Source organism: Rhamphochromis longiceps, linkage group LG9, assembly GCF_057381845.1.
Source record: "Rhamphochromis longiceps isolate RC_006_pf linkage group LG9, R_longiceps_female_GT1.1, whole genome shotgun sequence".
Classification (NCBI taxonomy): domain Eukaryota; kingdom Metazoa; phylum Chordata; class Actinopteri; order Cichliformes; family Cichlidae; genus Rhamphochromis; species Rhamphochromis longiceps.
Genome location: NC_140565.1, coordinates 17,609,068 through 17,630,412, shown reverse-complemented (window position 1 = coordinate 17,630,412; position 21,345 = coordinate 17,609,068). Strand labels below are relative to the sequence as shown.

At 40.0% G+C, this 21,345-nt stretch overlaps 1 protein-coding gene across 2 annotated transcripts in view; it reads left to right on the top strand.

Moving 5' to 3' along the window:
* The first annotated feature begins 13,470 nt into the window (after nt 1-13,470).
* The window catches only part of myripb (myosin VIIA and Rab interacting protein b), a 139,936-nt gene continuing 132,061 nt past the window's right edge, over nt 13,471-21,345 (top strand). For both annotated transcript variants that reach the window (XM_085418577.1, XM_085418576.1), the window contains exons 1-2: nt 13,471-13,673; nt 20,971-21,177. In XM_085418577.1, the coding sequence (XP_085274703.1) occupies nt 21,068-21,177 (110 nt within the window). In that variant the 5' untranslated portion in view covers nt 13,471-13,673; nt 20,971-21,067. The remainder of the gene's footprint in view (nt 13,674-20,970; nt 21,178-21,345) is intronic.

Genomic DNA, 21,345 nt, shown 5'->3' with positions numbered 1-21,345 from the left:
AGGGGCCTTGGTTTGAAAAAAGAAAGAAAAAGAAAAAAAGAAAGAAAGAAAACACCCACCCTGCCCAGCTACCCCGACCCAAGTGGGAGTATGAAGGCCATTTTCCACTTAAAGCTGCAGTGTAAAAGCTTCCAAAGTGTGTGTGTTAAAAAACACCAACGCAGAGAGGAAACTTGTGTTGTCAGACTTCTGTACATAACTCATAAAAAAGTGGTAGTTTGAAGAAATCCTGCATCATGAAGCAAATTTGTCTCCCGGCTCTGTAGACATCTCTCTCTCGTTGCGCTTTCGGGACATATATGTCCTGTGACTGTTTATAAAGTTCCTTAACGGATCCAAACACTTCAGTGAGCCATTAAGGAATTACAGTAATTACTCTTCAGCAGACTTTTCAGTGAAATATGCAGGAGCCACAGACACCGTTAATTCATCTTTCAGCCTCCAGACTAGTGTTGACTAAACACTGGCAAACCAGATTTAATCACAACTGTCTGATGTGGATAAAAAAAAACCATGATACCTTTTTTTTTCCTGGTTTTGGGAGGAGTTCTTATTTTTTTGAGTGTTTGAGACAGAGACAGGAACTTGTTTTTAATTTAAAAGTATGTTTTAAATGAACTGGCAATCATTTTTAAGGGTTTGGCAGTTCTCTGCAGGAATTTATTTGCCGGTAAAACGCTGGAAGACATAAAGACTGCATCTCATGATGGGACAAGCTGTACACGAGTGGATACAGTCTGTCAAGGTGTGTAACAGGATGGGAAAAAGAAACGAGAGGGGGCGAGAGAATGAATCTACTTTAAATTCGTCAAGCCTTGGGCGCTCGCTCACAGAGGAAATGCCTCCCAGTAGGACATGCACTGCTGGGAAAATTATGGAAATCAAATAAATTTTATTCCCAGTCCGAGTCAAGCCCACATGCCACTCATACTACTTTGCGTATCCGGGAAAGATTTAGCTTTTCACTCAGACAACTTGAAAAAGATTGTGAGAGCATTTCTGAGTGAGCCACGGTTTAAGTGGCGAGAATGAAACATGGTTATTTATTTTCATCCCCCAGCTCTGAATTCCAGCTCCCTTTCCTATATTTCCTGAGATACGCTGCCTAAGACATGTTGTTGCGAACCTTTTCCCAGGAGGTTCAGCGAGACCACTGGCTAGACAGCTGCGAGCTAATGATGTGAATCGATGAAGGCGATGTTTAGTCAGGAAGAAAAGGGGAAGAGATGGGTAGAAAAGTAACCGGCGCTGCTTCGACAGTCAATCCTCACAAGTCTGCTGGCGGACAAACATGCCAGTCATGTTGCTCGACAAGCTGGGTAATTAATTCTGCTGTCATTCCTAATGGGAATCAGACTTTGTGCTTTAATTTAAAACAGCAGGTGATTTTGTGTATGAAAACATGTTGAGAAAATTACAAGTTTAAATCAAACAGACCTCAATGTGGCCAAAGACATTAGGCGAGAGTCATTTAAGTCTACACGATCTTTTACTCATTCTGCGCTTTCAGCTTTAAAGTAACTATTTTTAAAGCATCTCAGAAAGTTAAGTATGTAAAACTGCTATGCAGAACCACTTCTATTTCTCCCCCCTCCCTGCTCCCCTACAGGGAGTGTCATTCATCGGTATCTCTGCTTTCAGCTGCTGTCACTGTGTCTGGTGATGATGCTCTATGGGGAGCAGCCTTTGACCTTGTAGGAAAAAAACAAACACTCATTTTGTACACAAAGTGTCCCCGTGTCTTTAACCATGGATTTGACGACAGGTAATTTGTGATATAAATACTTGCAGAAATGTGTTTTCGTGCGAGTGACGGTAGGAAACCAAACTGACTGGCAGCAGCATGACAGATGAGTGAAAACAGAAAATGTGACTTAGGTAACAACATCTGGATTAAGAGAAGTGACTCATAAGGTAATGGATGCTTTGCAAGGTCGACTCTTACAGCTTTATTTGTGAAAAGTGCTGTAAAACATTTTCCTTTAAATCCATCCAAGTGACTTTATTGTCCAGGTTTTGATATTCAGAAAATTGGCCTTTATAGTTTTGTTATGGTGTTCAGCACTGCATTGTAATGATGTCAACAGCAGCAGGACTTGGCTGTGAACTGTTATTAGAATGAGTGTTCCTTCTGCTGAAATGCAAAGATTATTGACATAATGGGGCTAACGGTAAACCAAGTTAAAGTTATTTTACTGTAATGAGGGATTTTGTACTATGACAGCTATAAGATTTCTTTATATAGTATTTCTGGGATGTATATTTCCTTGCTTTGTTCCCCAAAACAAAGTTAACTTTGTAAAGGAAAGGCAGAGGAGGGATAGTGGATAGAGGAAGAGGACAGAAAAGATTCATGGATGTAGTGAGGATTGGTGTGACACAGGAGGATGCTGGAGACAGGGTCAGATGGAGGAAGGTCATTCGCTGTGGTGACCCCTAAAGGGAAAGTCTGGAGGAAGAAGATGTTTCTAAGATTTACATGAATTTGCACCTATTTCAGGAGGCAGTTAGCTGAGCAGAGCATAAAGAGTGCCCACCTTGCTTATAAAGCTCAGCATTTAACATGATAAATGTGGTCTGTATAATCTGTATAAAAACAGTATTTAAAAGCAAGACGTGGTTTTAGGGGTCACGGGGTTATGTGGCAAACATTCTTAGCCATTGGCAGGGACTGCCTGAGTTTGTTGCCTTTGAAGGAGGTATTTCCTCCTGTTTTCAGTATTTATTCTAAGCTAAGCTAACCCTTTGTGGGCTTCAGCTAAATATTTTGCATCCGTGCAAGAAAATGAATGTGTAAGTGTTTTCCCCCAGTGTTTCAGGTCTCACTGAAACAGGAAAACCAAAGCTAACTCTCCATATGGGGAGACTGGAGCATATCCCAGCTGACAGTGGGTGGGATTACACCCTGGGCAGGTCGCCAGGCCGTCACAGGGCTAACACAAAAACAAACACCCGCTCACATCCACACTTACAGTCAATTTAGAATCAACAGTTAGCCCACCATGCAGGGGCTCAGGAGACTGGAGCACCTGGTGAAAACCCACACACACGCCACACAGAAACAACCCAGACCTCCTCATGCTTTCTGCACCGCCATGAAGTGCATACAAGGTCTTCATGTTTCTGCCAGAGCTAAAGGAAAATCAGCAGGTAACAGCTTTTTAAAACCAAATATGAGTAAAATAACAGAGATTTCTGTCACATAAGGTACCACTGACTTGACTTGGTGTGTTGTCTTGTCAACTTCCAAACGCCCATTCTGAACTAGCAAATGCTTTCAGATGATATGAAGCTCTAACACAATAATAAATTAGCCTCTTTCTTCACCAGGATGAAGCTTGTTTGTTTCATGCTGCCATTTAGCCTCCATTTAGGCATGCACCAGAAAGCAGCGTGTCTCTGCTGCTTTGTGCAGATACGTCGCTCATGAAGAGATCTCCCACGTGTAGCACGCTAATGAATGGACTCCGTGTGTGTATAATTAGTGCAGGGCCGTGTAACTATAACCTCTGCTGAGAAATGAGAGACTGCAACTCATATTCCATCCATCACCTCTCTGTACAAGCGAACAACCTTAAGGTCTGTTTGCGAATCAATACTCCTCTACAGCACATTGTCGTCTTTTTTTTTTTTCCCCCCTCTCTGTGTGCTGCTGCTTTGGTAACAGCTATGTGAAAGGTGTGAGGGAGAGAATAGCAGTGAGGCTTTCAGTGCTATCATGTGGAAAGTGCAGAGGAAGCCAAAGATGAGGCTCAGGAAAAACAACACAGCTGTGCTGCAATTTGTGTGTTTGTCATTGAACAAAGACTGATTACAGTCTGGATTTTCCTTTTATCCCAACTCTTTGAGTTAATCTTAAATGCACTATCATTAGTTAGCAAGAGTTTTTGCCCTTAGTCTCACACCTGTACCATCTCTGTGTGGTTCTGTTCACAGGAACAGAAAATATTAATTGTGTAGATAGTCTGTTAAATGGTATGTCATCGGGGCTGTGGAAACATGACGTCCCAAATGTTTTAACACATATACATACATGTATTGTGTGGCTTTAAAATTGTAGAAAAGTATTTGATATTAGCCCATAAAATCAGGAAAATATCCCATTTGCATTTTGAAACAGAATACAAATAAAAGGATGCTGAAAAGCACTTTCTGATTATTTTAAAGGGGATTCTTTTAAGTTTTAGTATAAGCAAGTAAATGTGTGCACTGACATTTTCAGGATAAGCACCCTCCCACTTTCTTTTTCTTCCCTGACAGGCAGGCTGAAGGAGAAATTTACTCTTTTAGCTATGGATGCCACATTATAATTAGTTGTCATTTTCAAAAAGTCAGAAAATATAAGACATGATTTTTTAAGAGTTTTAAGAGGAAGGATTTCATAACCTTTGTGAAACAGGAGGGAGATGCTTTTTAAATCCACAGAAGTCATATTTTTGATTCATGACACAGCTCATGCCAACCTCTAAGTGTGTGACACACACGAGAGGGCCTCTTTTGCTTGTTTTCAATAACTGAAAAAATAAGATCCACCTTAGGATCTGACTTTTTCATTCAAACTTTCTGGACTAATAAAAACAACTGACACAGATGATTCAAATAAATTAAAAACAAAAAAACAAAACAAAAAACTCCACATTGAATAAAATAATAGGCTTGTTTTCAGCCTACATGGCTTTTAGTGAAATATTTAAGACAGCAATGCCTGAAAAATAATTTTCATGAAGGGCAAATTAACTGTCACAGTTTTCCTGAGATTTACTTTTTGATTTCTTGTATTTACAGTGATCCGAGTCTCTGGGTTTACATTCTGTTTAACAATTATTCCCTGGTTACCTTCCTTATGGTTGTAGCTTTAGGTTTGTCATTAGGTTTTCTTAGTTTTTTTTTTTCTGAACATAGATATGTTGTAGAGTTTATTCAGTTCAATTTTATTAACATAGCACCAAAATCACAGGAGCAGTCAGCTCACGGAGCTTCACATTATGAAGTAAAGACCCTGCAATAAAAGAGAATACCTCAACAATCAAATGACCCCTCTTTGAGCAAGCACTCGGCAACAGCAGGAAGGAAAAACTCCATTTTAACAGGACTAAACCTTCAGCAGAACCAGGCTCAGGGAGGGGCAGCCATATGCTGTCACTGGTTAGGGATGGGATGAGGATAAGAGTTAAATTCTTGTTTTCCTGGTGTGCCCCGTAATTCTTTGTCCAGTCTTCGTCCCTGTGCGAAGTGTTTCTTGTTCTAGTTATGTTATATTAGTCTTTTGTTCCTTGTATTTTGTAGCACCTTATCTCAGATTCTTCCACCTGTGCACCAAGCTGTTACCTCCCCCGTAGTTAGGCCTTTGCTTCTTTATTAACTTCAGTTTCCTTTTATCTTTGTCACAATGTGTTTGTCTCCTATGTGTTCCCCTCCATCCCTGTATTTGAATTCTGTTACATATTCTGTTTCTCTGGATTTTGGTCTGTTGTTTTTTTCACCATTAAAGGTGAACTTTATGTTAAACCCACCTGCCTATAGAGTCTGCTTTTGGTTCCAAATTTCTGCAAACTACAACAAAAAAATCCCCACAAACCCAGTGCGAGTTTAACTCAGTCAAAAGACTCTGATTCAGTCGCTTCACACAGAAATGAGAATTCTTTGTGCTCATCTTGAATTCCTACATCATTCTTTGCTTGCACTCAAAGACTCAGCAACGCTTGCTCCAAACAAATGTGGCAAAAGACAAACATCTACAATTATATCTATCTTACTTTTGCTGTTACTTGCACTTTGCTCTTCATTCGTTTTGATTGTTTGATAATGTAATAATGCAGAGACACAGAAATGAACTAATCCTGCCCATCATGCAAAAGCATGCAAGAAAATCCGTGGAATCAGCTCAGATATGATTTATGAAAGTAAAATTCAAACAATTTGCTGCAACATAATTCTGCACAATTAGCATCGTGTAAAAGAGACCGAGGACGGATCATAAGATTCATGAAAACACGGTCATACTATAATCAGTGTTGTATCTTATTAAAACAATGAAGTAAGTAGGAAGGTGATAATTAAGTCCAAATTGTCCAGTTATTACTGTAGCAGAGTGAGCACTGCTCATTCAGCCGGAATACTAAACACAGCATCATGGGAGACTGTGTGATGTTCAGGTCATGGCCTCTCACTTTCTCTCATTTATATCCAATCCTCTCTCTGCTCTGGTTACCATGGCGGCAAGAAGTTGGATTCACACAAATGCCGCTGAGGGCTGAAGCCTTTGAGGAGAGGAGAGAGCAGACAAGGCAAGGTGTGGATGGGCTTCGGTTTCACATGCACACCACTCCACTAGCCTCTCCAGCTGCACACTCATACACAGAGCACTACAGACACTAGGCTACCTATTATAATCGGAGAGCAATTAGTGTCACAGTGCATCTTTATTACATAAATATGGATCCATAAAGAACAGGTTTTTTTCTGGATGTGATGTTAGAAGCTTAACAGTCTTTAGACATATAAGACCTGATATGGTGACAACCAGATAAAGAGTGACAACCGGACTGGCTCCCCACAGGTTCCAGCAGACCTTTAACCTACCTGGAAACTAGCTTTTTAGGTAGTAAACACAGTGATGGCATTGGAAAGGGGCCCCTCCCATTGTGTTTTCGGTCACAAGTCACACGCGTGTATGATTTCTGTTGTTGTTATTATGACACTGGATTAGCAATGCCCTTTGTTTTTGGTTAATGTGGTATCCTTAACTGTTATTCCTCGGCAGGTTCAGGCCAGTGCTGTGTAATATTCCCATAATATCGTTGCACAACACATTCAGTAAAGCTGGAGTCTGTACCTGGTCAATGCTTCAACCAAGCCTGTCACAGAAGGTAAAACAAAGTCAAGTTTAGCCACCTGTTGCTTGTAATTGGACCGCAATAGTATAATCTTTCATTTTGTTACACAGAGGATCTCAGTACTGCCATCAAGAAGAATCCTGCCACGTCCCCTCAAACTCCTGCGATTTCTACATTTTATAATGTGCCACGGTTCACTCATACCACCTATTCCTCCTCTATTCTCCTGAGAATAGAGGAGAATACCCCTGAAACTGAAAATAAAAAATGTGACACATGCACAAAGTCAATAGTGTTACTCAGAGAGCACTTCATGATATAGCTGGTCTGTAAAAGATTCATTGATCTGAGTGGTGAGAGCAAACTGAGACGTTAAAGCTGTGGAATCCAAAACCACTAAAGTGGGCTAAAAAATGCCGAAATAAAAGCCAGAAAAAATAAAAATAAAAGATATCAGTGTCTTTTCAGTTTGTTTTTGCATAACAAAGCTTGGATTTGTGGAAAACTTTGTATGTCTGGGCTAAAACACAAAATGAGATGAAGTTGCATAATTGATTCATTTACATTTCATCGTTGCTACGGGTGCACGACTGCTGAAAATAATCATGAGCCATGTCTGTGTTACATGTACTGTGTGCATTAATAAGTGCTACTAACCTATGATCCAAGGCCGACTGGCTGTAGCAACAGAAACACCTTCTTTGTAAACAGCTGTGGCTCAACTTGGCTGGAGAAAACTGCTGGCAAGCAAACTGGGAAGTGGAGTGGCTGGCAAATTTACTCTCACTCATGCACATTTGTGAAATAAACACAGGAAAGGAGGGGAGTTAGCAGGCTTCTGTGCTGTGTGACTAATAGAGTCTGTGAGCAGACTGACCAGACTGTCAATATGTTGTCGTTTCTAAACAGTAGAAGGAAAAAGAATTAGTCTGGGGTTAGTGGAGGCTAAAGGGGGCGTCTTAAAGTATGAGTTTGAATCTAAATCATTTTGCCATGTGAATCATAAAACCTCCAAAAAAATGTTACTTTCCACAACCTTCTGAGCTCAGTTCTGTTGCATTTCTGCTAACCTGTCTTCAAAATCAGCCTCATTGAGTATCTCTTCTGAAGGTATTTTACTGCTAACTTGCTAACTGGTTGAGTTGTACATAGTGTAACCAGAAGGGAAGGCTGTTGTTTTCCATTATAAAAGTGATTTACCTCAGCTCCTGCTCATAACTCACGTCCCAACCCAGAGGGCAATTAGTGCTTTATTAGCTGTAACAGGGGAAATGACTCCCTTCCGTCACTCCGGGGAATTCTAACAAAAAAGAAAAAGTATTCATCAACCACAAAAATGCCAAATCCATTTATCTGTTTATCAGCTGTAAAGATATCAAACGTTAAAAAAGCTCACATTTTGTCTGTACTTTACAAGATTAAATACATTTTCTTCCATTTAATCCACACAGTGCATAACCACAATGCACAGAGTGACTCACAGTGTTTGTTTGCTGTTTGCGATGCTTTGTTTCCAGCACTGAAATGGCCACTTATGGGCAATTAGTCATGCTGAGTAGGCAGAGGCTTCACCTCCACCTCGTCACTGACTAACGCAAGACACTATATGTTGGAAAGGAAGTAAAGTGAGCGAAAGCATCGAGAGGAGGCAAATATTTTGTTCCTTTTAGACTGCAGAGGGTTTAACACACAAATATAATGGGGATTAAACAGGAGCTTTGATCCAATACTCTGAGGTTTGTAGCATTTTAGGCCTTTAACAGTTATGTAGATACATGAGGCAATTACAGCTCCTAAATGCTTTGAATAATTATATTCCTGAGATCGAGAAGCATCTTACTTGCTGGTTTGCAACATCTTGCTGATCTCCTACTCAAGAGATATTCTCCTGCAAAGTCATGCTCTCTATTTTTATGCAAACATAAAGTGCACATTCATTCAACATTGCTTTGCAAAGGTCCTGCTCTTGAGTGAGCAGCCAGATTAAAGCACACTTACTGATATTCTGATCTTCCAGAACAGTTACATTGGAGGAAAGTGGATTATTTAAGCAATCTCCCATCAAAGTAATTATGAGGCTGCCTTTCTGTTCAGCTTCTAAATGACCTCTGAAATGTCTCGTGGAAGAAGAAACCACCATGTTTGGTGGCAAGCATCGAGAGTAATTTACTGTACGAGTGGTCCCAAATGGAAAAGCTTCCCCAGGTAAAACTAATTCATAGAGTAAAGTCAACAGGAGCAGGATATTTCCTCTGTTACCCGGAGGACACAGAGACAGGCTTGGGTCAATATATGGATCACTGAGGATATCCTGACTGGTGATTGTCGCAGGTCCAAAAGCAGTTTCCTCTTATGTAAGTACATCTCACGCACCTGCTGCCTTCCTGGATGCACAGTCACGGCGTTTTTTACCGAGTACATGTGAAATTGTGCAGACTGTAAAATACTACATTGCAGATCTAAATTCGGACATTCTCCATAAAGGCTTTTCATCTATGAAATAAACTTCCAACAGAAATGAAATTGATTCCTTCTTTTACGTCTATTAAATCTTTTTAAATAGAGGTCAAAGGTTGGTTTAAATGTAAAGTAAAGCTGGAGTCATTTTGATAAATTTTATTAAATATTTCAGTTATTCATCATTTTGGAGGTAATTGTGTGCATATCTTTATTGAGCTAATGCCTGTGTGTTTATTGTAGTTTTGTATTTATATTGTATTGTGGTTTTCTGCAGTTGAATGATGTAACTCTTGTTTGTGCATCACTGGGTATAAAAGCCCAACAGCAGACAGATAAATCAAATAAAGACATGAATTTATAAATCATATTCTTTTTACTGCTGTTATTACTTACACTTATCTAAATGGATAAGCAGTAAAAATAATAATGTTTGGATGAGAATCACAGAAGATGCTAATCTTAGGGATTTGTGTAGTGCCACTAAATCACTCATGGGGTTGTTGTTTCGAAAACATCACCACCTCTGAAACTGTGAAGCTTTTGTATGTGAAAAACATGTTTTTTTTTAAATGACCTGTTTAAAAAAACATAGTGGTTTGTGTCTTCATAAACTATGCTATTATATTATTATCGTAATAACTTGAGTGAGGTTACATTTTGAAGGCCCCCTGGTGGCTGACGTTGGTTAACACCCTGTCATTTTTTCCCTAGTGGGTAGGATTCACAATGGTAAGTGTTTTGTGCCTGTAAACTTCCACTTATAGTACAAATTGTTGTGTTTTCCACCCCCAAAACAGTTACGAGTTTCCCTGACAAAACAGTCATGGATCAACTCATTCTGCCTGCTAAAAATGGGATTGTGATTCACAGACCATTTATATGGTTTTGAAGGGTGACATTTGCCAACGGACGAGATCATATACAGTGCAGCGAAGCCCTCAGAGGACAATAACCTGAAATGCCATCGCTGAGAGTGTGGAGCTATAATCTGCTTCCAAACACATAAAGACAATGACTGTCACAGCAAATAATACCCCCACACAGCTGCGTTTGTGCACACATGAACGCTGTAACTTCAGCATGTGACATGGATAGAAGGGGGGTGTGCTTTGCCGTCCCCGTTGCTCCACTTCAGCCATAACTCCTCAGCAGGCTTTACCTGTTTGACTGCACGTTCACACAACTCCTGTAGAAGATGACTGCACGAACATTCCCACAGTTCCCACTTGTGAACATGATGAGCTTATGGCAGCTCTCAATAGGACATTTTAACAACCTAAAACACCCCAGGCTCACCGACTTTGCTCACCTCAGATTTGAGGTAAATGCGGGGTCATATAGAGAGTGATTCAGCAGCAAAACATGAAGCATGCACGTTAGAATTAAGTGTAAAGCTTTTAATAAGCTTTTTACATGCGCTTACGACCAGAGGATTTTGCACGTGAAACCTTAGAATGACCCTCAGCTTCACACTGGAGCTCCATACTAAGTGACCCACAATACCAGACTGGAATAGTACTGGGAGTCTTGATGCTTCATCCTCCTTGACTGCTTTCAGTTTAGTTTAATCCCTGTGATATGCATACTAACTGACTCTTGCATCCCCATTACAAGATAATTGCAGTTTATGTTATGCAGAGAATTGGCCATCCTGCTGAACTTCTACACACGGTCAATTTAGCACCCCCTACCTCGCCTTTGTTATAATAGTCCACAGGTAGAACGTTTCAATATATTTGTTAGACATGTTTGCTTCCCATGGTCTAATTAAAGCTTGCAGACAAAGCAAGTAAAACCACAGTTTAACAAGCCAGACAAGTTATTTAAAGCAATCTCCAAGCAATAAGCACTGAACCATAACAAGCACGCTTGGTTTAAAGTGAACCGCTGAATATCAGGCATGCAGTCATATTCACTCTAGTTAAAGAAGCAAAATGAATAATCCCCAACCGTGACCATCTAGAAATAATTGCTAAGTCCATTTATTTATACGCCGGGGTCTTGCAGTGATGCACTTTATATGGTTTAATGATGTATTGTTTACTATAATTTTATCTGCGGTATTATCTATTTCAAAACAGAAGGTAAGTAATAAGTTTGAAGGTAACAAAAGAATAACTGACATTAATGATATTTCCAGTTTATGGTCAGAAGTAATTTAATGCCAACAACCCATTTCAAAAAAGCTGCGGCATGTCTCTATTTTACTCTTTTTTTAAGCATCATCTGTGAGCATTTGTGAGCTGAGGTGAGGAGAACAGTAGCTGCTGTTATAAAAATAATACGTTTTCACATTCTTGCTTTAAATTGGGTCTCAGCTCCTCAACAGTTCTGGTCTCAACGTGCCAAAAGACTTTGTCTGCAAAAGACATTATCTGTACAACATCTGTATATAGTGTTTAGCGTTAATTAAGCTTTTGCAGATGCCATGTGGACTAATGCATCGCCATACTATCGCAGCCTTAGAGCTGGGACGTCTGGCTTATTTTTAGCCTGGAAATTATCTTTTAAAAATCATTGAGGTTCTAATTAGAATAATTAATTACACACATTTCCAGTTTGCGTCTTTGGGTCCAGTTTACGTCTTTAGTTGCATTTGAATATGCAAAAAACATAACACTTTGACATTCACAACCCATTTTAAAGTCTGAATAAGTATAATTAAAGAGAGACTTGCCACTGCAGCAAGTCTTGAGGAATAGTTCTCCAGGATTTCTCAAGGTCTTTCCAGTCCTTTTTTGGACATTGGCTGCTTTTTCACTCATGCTCAGTCGAGCTCTTGTACCTCACCATTCTCACCAGTTTTTGTTTTTGCTTGTTAAGCCACTTAACACTGACCTATGAATCATTCAAGCATCAACAATGCACCTAACACAAGGACTGAACCAGTGTTGTCTCTACATGTAACTAGTAGCCGGTTGCTACTAAAAACACATAATTTTCTCCCAATTCTTTGGTTACATCAAATTCCGATGTTAACACAATCTGACAGGGATAATTTTTCGTGCCAACAAGGCCATGCCCAAAAACCTTGACAAAAACTTAGCTTGTCAGAATTGCACAATTCCTAAAAAACAAACAAACAACAACTTATATTGTGTATTTCCATCAATAATTGCACATGTTTTAATAAATGACTACCTCTATTTCCCCTTTTCCTGCAAAATATGAAGAAGGGTGGCTCAAAACTTTTGAACAGTACTCTATGCCTGCAGATCAACGGTGGGGCCTCCATTTTTCCAGTACATAATCTATCTAATAAGTGAAAACAGGGTTTAGTATGTGCGATAAAATATGACTTTGAAAAATTGCCCTGGCAACATCTGCTGCAAATCCAGCATCTTTAATTACACTTAGAATAAAGTAAGCATCAGCACGGCTTGATTTATAATACAGGCGAAGTAGCCCGTAATTGCAAAGTTAGGTGAGCTCTTTATTTTGCAAAAAAGCATGTAGGGCAACAGCCCAGAAATTGTTTTTGTGAGGCACTAGTGTCAGCATTTCCTAAGACAGAGCACTAATACAGGGAACAAGCAGCCAGGTTTTAGTGCTGTGGTGCTTTGGCAGAGCACAAGGCAGGACTAATAATGGATATGCAGGAATTGGAATGATTTTCTAAAGTCCATCTGTTTATGAAAAACAATTTATATTCAAATCTTTTCTTGAAATGGGTTTTAAAAGTAATTAATTAGTGCATTACGTAACTTATGTGAAAGTTAATTAAGCCAGACCATTGCAAGAGTGAAGTCATCTAACGATTTGATCCATCTGACAGAGACTTGGGACGAGCTGCCTCACCCTCTCTTTGGTTAATTGCACAGTGAATGGCTTTGTGAATGAAGCAGTCAGCCAACACAGCGCCTCCTCCCCCAACTCTCCCCATGCATGAGCATCAGTGCCAACACTGGAGCTCGGGATGCCCAGGTGCCTGCAGAAAAATGAAATGTGATATTGCGTCAGCAAAGCGCGGAAACAGCCCCAACTAGTTTCTCTCCAACCTCGAAAATTTCATCCCTAAATATGAGTTCACGCTGTGCGCCACCAGGGAAGAATCAAGGTTTGGGTGCCAATCCCTGACCTCCCTCGCAGTGCGTCCTCCCCTCCCTCCTCCTTCTTCCTCCGTGTAATACAAACCTCGTGATCGCCCATTCAGCGGTTCCTACGTCCGCTGCTTTGGGGGTGGTGGTGGTGATGGGGGGTGGAAACACAATAAGCTGACTAACCGAGGGGCAGGAGAGGAAAAGTATCTGGGAGACGGACAGGTGTCGCGGAAGTTTACACTTGCAGAGGCGCATCCCCTCCGCGTCTTTCTCTCATTATCTGGAATAACGTGAAAGAGACTGTGACTGGCGGTCATTCGGCTCCCACTGATCCTGTGTAAGTGATTCTCCACACCGGCTCACCGAATAGGCGAAGAGGTGAACGTTAGCCCGTTATAATGAACAGGCGTAAGAGGCAGGAGCCTCGGTCAGGTGGCTGATTTTGAGATGCACGATTTAACGGCTCGGCGATTCTTGCATACCTCAGTATGAAAATGCTGCCAGCCCAGCTGCTCGTGCAAGAGCTACAGGAGATCTTTGTTGCACAGATGTCATCATGCGATCGCAGCTAACGTGGCAGCCCGAGTGAGATGAGTATAGGTGCTGGTTTTAAATGAGGGGAAAAAATGCGGTATTTTTAGCCTGCGAGGTGCAGGTGAATTTGCATCATCACAAGTGCTGGAAACTAAAAGCACGTCCAGGCAACGCACGGCGTGACTCATCTCTTTAAATTGAGAAACTAAGACTCTTCGGATTAATCAGAGTAAGCCATCAAAAAACAACTAAAGTCACATTTTTGAGTCTGAGCCACTGCAAGAAGGAAAAAAACTTTAATCCCCAGGAATGTAAGCTGGAAAAATCCTTACTTGGCTGCTACTCTGAGTTTGGTGTGCAGGTACAGGGAGCTGTTTCTCAGTGCAGCTGTTTGTGTTGCTTTGTTGTTGTTGTTGTTGTGGTGCCGATCGTCACCTGTTGAAAGTAACACTTGGGGACACCTGGGTCACTTGGGCGACACTCCCCCAAATATTTAATGAATGAGTGTGCTATTCTGAGGCGTTCATTCAAAGAAAAATGAAGATCACCCAGCAAAAAATCACACTTAGTGCTCATGTTACAGTAGTGCTCAACACTTAGTCACATCCACAATTACCCAGGCAGATTTAATCAGCACCTGTTTTTATTTTAACACTTCACGGTTAATGCCTTGTGTTGTGTGTCTTCACGGTCTGGTCTCCGCAGCCTCTTGTCTTGCTCTGCATAAAGTGGTAATTGGCCTGTTAGTGATAGATGTGACACAGCAGGTAGATGTCAAACAGGGACGAGTGATCGTGAGCTCAGTGGGGATTTTAATGCTCCCACGGTCTTGATGTTAGAATATTCTTTGGCAGAGTTAACATTTGGTGCCATATTGACCATGGATGGCTGCTTTGGACCAGCTGAGCCGTGGGAAAACAGGCCATGCTTTTTAAGCCTTCTCTTTCCTTTTATTTTGGTTGATTATGTTCATAGAAAGTAGAAACAAGATGTTTTTTTAAGCAGCAGTAAAATCACAGAAGTTACCAGTAAAATAAAATTCAAATATTCCCGTGACAGTGAGCCAGCATGTGTTGTACCAGGACCGGGGGCCTGAAGCAGGTTAATTGAATTTACACAGCTTTAATTTTCCTAGTTTATCTTCTTTGACATAGATAGAGTTTATAAATGGCAACAATGGAAATAGTAGAAAAATGATAGAATGGTCAAATATGATGTAGTTAATATTGCTTTTTGTCAGTGTTGCTGCATTCGCTGCTCCCAAAGTGGCATTTAGTGTTAATGTGGGGTGAGTCGTTGCTGAACCAGCTAACGTCCTTAATCTTAATTACCCTCTTGTCTGTGGTTTATATTGCATGTCTTTTGTGTCAAATTATTGCATTTATGCCATCCTATCATTATATCACAGATAATCTCTCCCCAAAGGAGGTTTGTGTTGTTTGTGAAGAGTCATGTTTTAATATAAAAAGTGATGGCATTTTATTGGCATTGAAGATTGATACTATACCCAGTTGTGTAATGCAACTTTGTTAGTTTTTACAACATTACGTTAATGATTTACTTCACGAAGAAAGCAGTTCCTGTCCCATTACTTTTGTGTTACTCTGCAACATTGTCTCACAATTACCAGTTAACAATAAAAGGCTGAGGCTATATGCCCACACACAGACACAAATCCCTATCCAAATGAGGACACGTACACTCTTTTAAATGTACGGGTTCTGACTACAGCGTTGGTGATGCTATTGTAGAAACTGAGGCTACAGTACTACAAGCCTGACTGTTTATCATGGTTGCCTCTCTGGGTTTGGCATTGCATTGCAAGTTCTTCACTAGTAGCTTTGTGTTAAAGTTCCCTTGCAGATGATTGCAAAGAGTCAATGTTCCCTTTTAGTGCAGTAAAAATGGAAGCAGTTTTTATCGTTCCACTCCTCAAAAGTTGTAGACTGCCCTACTATTTTTATCTTCCCTGCAAATTAACTGAAATCAGCTGATTGTAGCACAAGGGCTCAGGAAAAGTGCACATTTGATGATTTCTTTCTTTTCCCCCATCATTCAGATAGTTGAAGAACTCATGCAACACAAGTAACAACTTAATTGTTTGAATTTAGCACCATAATGGCTCATATGTACTGAGTTATATGCATTTTGTTTCTCCAAGCGTTTCTAATACCAATTCTGCCGTTGCCTTATACGCTTCTCTTTCCATTGTAGATTTTAGGTTGAATCGATATTCTCACAAATTCATCTCTAATGACAGATCTGGTCATGTAGAGCTGTTTAAAATGTTGTTTTGACATGCAGGATTCACTGTATCTGTCCTAAACTAAATCTGGTGCCACAGTTTTTATTGCTTCTCTTTTCTCTCTCTTGGCAACTCTTGATGTCATCTTGACGGATAGTGGTCATATCCCAGGTAGCAAAAACACCTTGAACACGTCTGTTTCTGCTCGCACGTGGCTGTAAGAAGACAAATGACCAAAGTTATACACTGAGAAAACAGTGAGCTGTCACTCTAAAGTTTCAAGCACAGTGTAAGACAATTTCCAGCTCATATTCCCATTCAAAGCTGCATCACACACACAAACTGACTGATCTGCAAAGTCAGTCCGCTGTATTTATCTTCTGTCCAAAAAGTAATTTCAATGAAGTCATCCTCAATGCACTTACCTCAAGCTGTCACAAAAAGCTGATGCAATGGAGAGTGTCTAAAACAAGCAGTTCATTTAGCGCTTGGCTGCACCTGCCCTTTTAGCGCTCCAGCAGGGCCTTGTCCTCAGCTCGCCCCTCCTCTGCTGACTCTCCGAGGTGACAGACAGCAGCAGCAGAGCCAAGTGCTTTGCAGCACGGTGCAGGATGAGTCGTTTTTCTGCATGCTCCTGTTTATTTAGGATGATCTAGCATCTGCATGTCTGCAGTTTTCTTAAAGAAATGATTGATGCAGATGGTGTGTCTTGGCGAAAATGCAGGAAAATGGAGGGGTTGTATTCTGTTCTCCTGAGAGATGCATCAGTGTGACCTATTTTCTGTCTGAAGTGATTCTCTGTGCTCTCAGAGTGTCAGCCTGAACACGTTTGCTCTAGTAATCTGACAATATTACACTGGTGCACCCCATTGTTGTGTCAGTCAAAATGTGACACTAGTAACAAATCCTGTATTTTTGTGACTTTGAACAGAAAGAGAAGCCTCAGAGTGGATGCAGTTATGGTATAACATCAATATTCAATATTTTTATAATAAAGTTTTACAATGTCTCTAATGGTTTCAAACACAGAAAGATGCTATCATTCATAAATTACCTTTACTAAACGATGTATTTTTTCTAGTCACCTGACTGTCTGTTGTGTATTAGGTAATTGTATTATTTTGGCTCAAATTATGTATTTTACAGATAAAATGTATATGTTTCTCAATCAAATAACACACCCAGGTTTCTAACAGCGGATTTTACCTGGACGGATAAGGGACCAAGGGGAAACTTAATGTTTGGATGCAGCTTGTCTGAATTCATGATAAGAGTTTCTGTTTTATCTGACTTTAATTTGATAAATCCACACATCAGTGTCATACTATCAGGCAGACAGACTGTGAGGTTGAGAAGAGGTTAGTGAATTTAACTGGGAGGTAGAGCTGTGCCTCATCGGCATAGCAGTGTAACAAAATATTATTTCTCTGTGTAATGTGTAAAGCAAGGATGTTTTCAGTGCTGCAGCGTTAGTCACCTATTTCTGACTAATTTCCGCCATCAACATCAACCAACCACATGCAACTACTCACTAATCAGCTGGGGAATATACATTTTTTCCAAGCAACTGGCAGTTAGCATGGAATAACCACCAGTCGCTCGGGACTGCCAGTAGGCCCGTGTGACTATAGCTTAAAGGATTGGCTGAAGCCTGTGTTGAGCTACCTTAAACCTGTGTTTCATGTGAAGTCAGCAGGGCTTGGCGGCTTTGGTTGCAAAAACAAATTAAACTGGAGGAAAGGAATAAAAGAAAATTGCCTTACTTTTATCCTAGTAATTGCAATTTTTTTGCAAGTTTTTAGTATTATTTGATACAATATGGTATTTGCTGGTGTAACTAATAAAGGTATCCTATCTTAAGAAGTAAAAACATGCAGATCATGTTTATTCAGTTCAGTATCCCATCTTCACTGAGAACACTGAACGGATTGTGGACCTTTGAACCACTAAGACAGTTTTGTGTTGGTGAATGCAGGTTTTTCGTTTTGTCTTTTCATCTGTGTGCACCACACCTGTGGTATTGACTTTGGTTTGTTAGTGATGCTGCAGATTAGTGACTCTACTCCGTGTGGGAAGCTTAAATTTGAGACATAATATGCACGTGTTTGTGTGCATGCATGAATTGCATGTTGTTGGAAATTATCAGTGAAAGTAATAATGAACTGAATGTGTGTTTGCAGCCATCAAGTATATGCGTCACTAAGCTTCAAATGCAGACACTCTCATGCATAAATGCTGCTTCATCCCTGTCCTTGACACCACTCACTATAAAAAGAAGGCCTAATAATTGCCTTCCTTTGTGGCTATACACTAATGGCCATATAATCATAGTGTATTCATCTTCTCTATACATCAAAAGTAACATGGATGCAAGAAAAATAACTTGTCCTAATAAGCCACTGCTGCTGTAATTTGTTCCATAGATTATAGATTGATATTCCAGCTGCTAATTTAAGCAGTAAACATGGTTTAATGCAGAATTGAGATCAGCATGATTAGTTTTCAGGTGAGAAAGTGTGTTTTTCCCGAATTTATCAACTAGATGTGAAGAAATGCAAAGTTAGTAAGACACTTGGCACAGCAGTAACCTCATTATTGGGAAATATGCTATGTTTTTTGTTGAAACAGTGTTTCAGTATTTGTTACTGCTCCGATCAAGTAGTAAAGTCAAGCAGGGTAAGAACTGTGTGTGTGTGTGTGTATATATCATTTTATTGTGACATCACTCAGTGGTGATTTTTCTCTTCTGTAACAATCATTATCTTGTACTGAAGACTATTTCAAAGTTATTGAGACCACAAATTCATGTGGAGAAAAATGCAGAAGCGGGAATTAAGTCAATAGAAAAGCAGTGTCATTTTTCTGATAGACTTCAGTGCAGTCTGTTTTTTTTCTTTTTAGCAGCCAAGCAGTCACCCCCTGCTGGTGATTAGAAAGATTGCAGGTTTAAGGTGGTTCAGACTGGGTTTTACTTTTCCATCTTTCATATACAGTCTGTGGTTAAAGTTTTAAAATCAGAGAAAGAAGACAATGCAGGTAAAAAAAACAACAACCCAAAACATCCTTTCTAGAGATTTTTTTTGTTTTGTTTCACCTCCCAGAAAAACAAAAGTGAATGCCAGCCATATGATGAGTACCATTCATACTTTTAGGCACCTGCTGGCATGTGTAACTCTAAGTGTGACTATTTTAATATCTTGAGTGGAAAAAGAAGTGTGATTCTGATAGACTGGAAAGCCTTTACAGAGGTCTTTCTTCACAGTGGCTGAATGAAAAGCAGTGGTAATGTGACAGTGTGCTTACTCTGTGTGATAATAGAATTTTGAGACAGGGGTTTATTTATTTTTTGGGCCACCGTGCTGATAATGTGAAACTTCAATTTGTCAATTGTGTATGTTCACATTTGTCTTTTGGGATCAGGTAGATTACAATTAAACATTACAAACCTATTAACAAACTTAAACTGAGACTATTACATAAACCAAGTATGACTGGCTCAGTTTTATTTTCAGAAAGTTTAACAGTGTGTTGGGGTGAGCCAGGTCCTGAAGTGACTGGAGGAATGAGTAAGAAGCAGGACTGAAAGGGAGATGCGCTGTCAATAAAGCTATTGGTCCAATAATAGAATGGACATAATTGTCTGGTCTTCTGAGTCATAGCTCTCTTCACTGGCAGTGCTCACCCATCTTGTTTAGGCTCTGTTGTTAATGTTCTCCTCCTGTCCATCTCCTCATCTGTCTTTGCTTCTCTTTCTGTGCTGTCATTACTGTTTTGGTCTTGTTTTTTTGTTGTTGTTTTTTAAAGGCAACCCCTCTATATCTCCGAGGTTCTATTTTTACTTCACCATATGTACTAATATGCTAGTTCATGCACCATTCGTAGAAATAAAATCGTTGCAAGACATTTTATTTTTCAGATAATGACATAAAAAAATACTTCAGATGGTCAAGAGGGCCAGTTCAGTGACTACAATCAACCGAGGCGAAACTTAACAGATGGCTGTCGACTACAGCCGCCTGTTCTGGCATCCGCCTGTCAGTCAAAGGGGCACCCGCTTCTAAAAATGATAACTTTAATCCTTAATGCTGTTTAAATGTGTGAATTCTACATTTTATTTGTAAATATAAAATATTATATATTATCATAATATAAAATATTATGGTATGAAAGGAAAAATTAGCTAGAGTGAGCAGATTTCTTTTAAGCATGGTTACTTCAGCTCTGAAAATGGGCAGTTTAACATGGGAATCTGTGAAAGCCTCAAGTGGAGAGAAGAGGAACTGCAGTTTTGCAGCTTCCAAGGAAGATGCTTGGCTTATCAATAGTCTTAGCCAACATAGACTTCTATATTTCTATTTATGTTTAACCAAAAGGGTATAATCAATTCCACAGCTACTGTATTAGACAGGATTCTTGGATGGCAGTATAGCACATCACATTGTTTCATAGTCTAGAAATATCCAGGAACTATACAAATGTTTTTAGAAGATTTTGAATACATTTGCTTGACATTAAATGTTCCCATAAGTTCAAAAATATATATTTTTTGCTTCCAGTGCTAGTTTATGTAACAGTATTCTGAATGGTCCCAGAATGTGTGAAGAGGATGCTTTCAAGGCACTCGATATTCACTTTTCAGCCGAGGTTCATCCTGCAGGCAAAGCAACCTGTGACTCAAAAGTTATCCACAAGTCATACAAGGAAAGTTACACAGTCATTTTCACTGTGAGATGAGCATCATTCGGTGTTAAATTACTAAAATCCACTCGGACATACTCACACAGCATATAAAAGTGAATTTAATTAAAAAACGCACAATCCATTTTTATTTTTCTATCCGTTTGTCTTGTTCCAGGGTTGTCCCAGCCTCGGCCCCCAGAGCAGCGGTTCCTGTGCCTCTCCACCTCTTTGACTAGCAGCAGCAGCAGCTCAGTGTGGCGAGGGCAGGAACAATGGGCCGAAAGCTGGACCTGTCAGGCCTGACGGACGGCGAGGCTGAGCACGTCTTGAAGGTGGTCCAGCGGGACATGAAACTGCGAAAAAAGGAGGAGGACAGGCTGAGGTGAGATTGGAATTTTATATTCAGTGCCTATTTTTTATTTTGAGTATTTTTAGCACATTTGACAAGTACAGGGTGATGTGACAGGAACTGATGCAAGGCAATGTCATTCGCGTCTACAGCTGGCTCTTACCAAATCTCCTTTCTGCAACCTGCTTCTTTACTAGTATA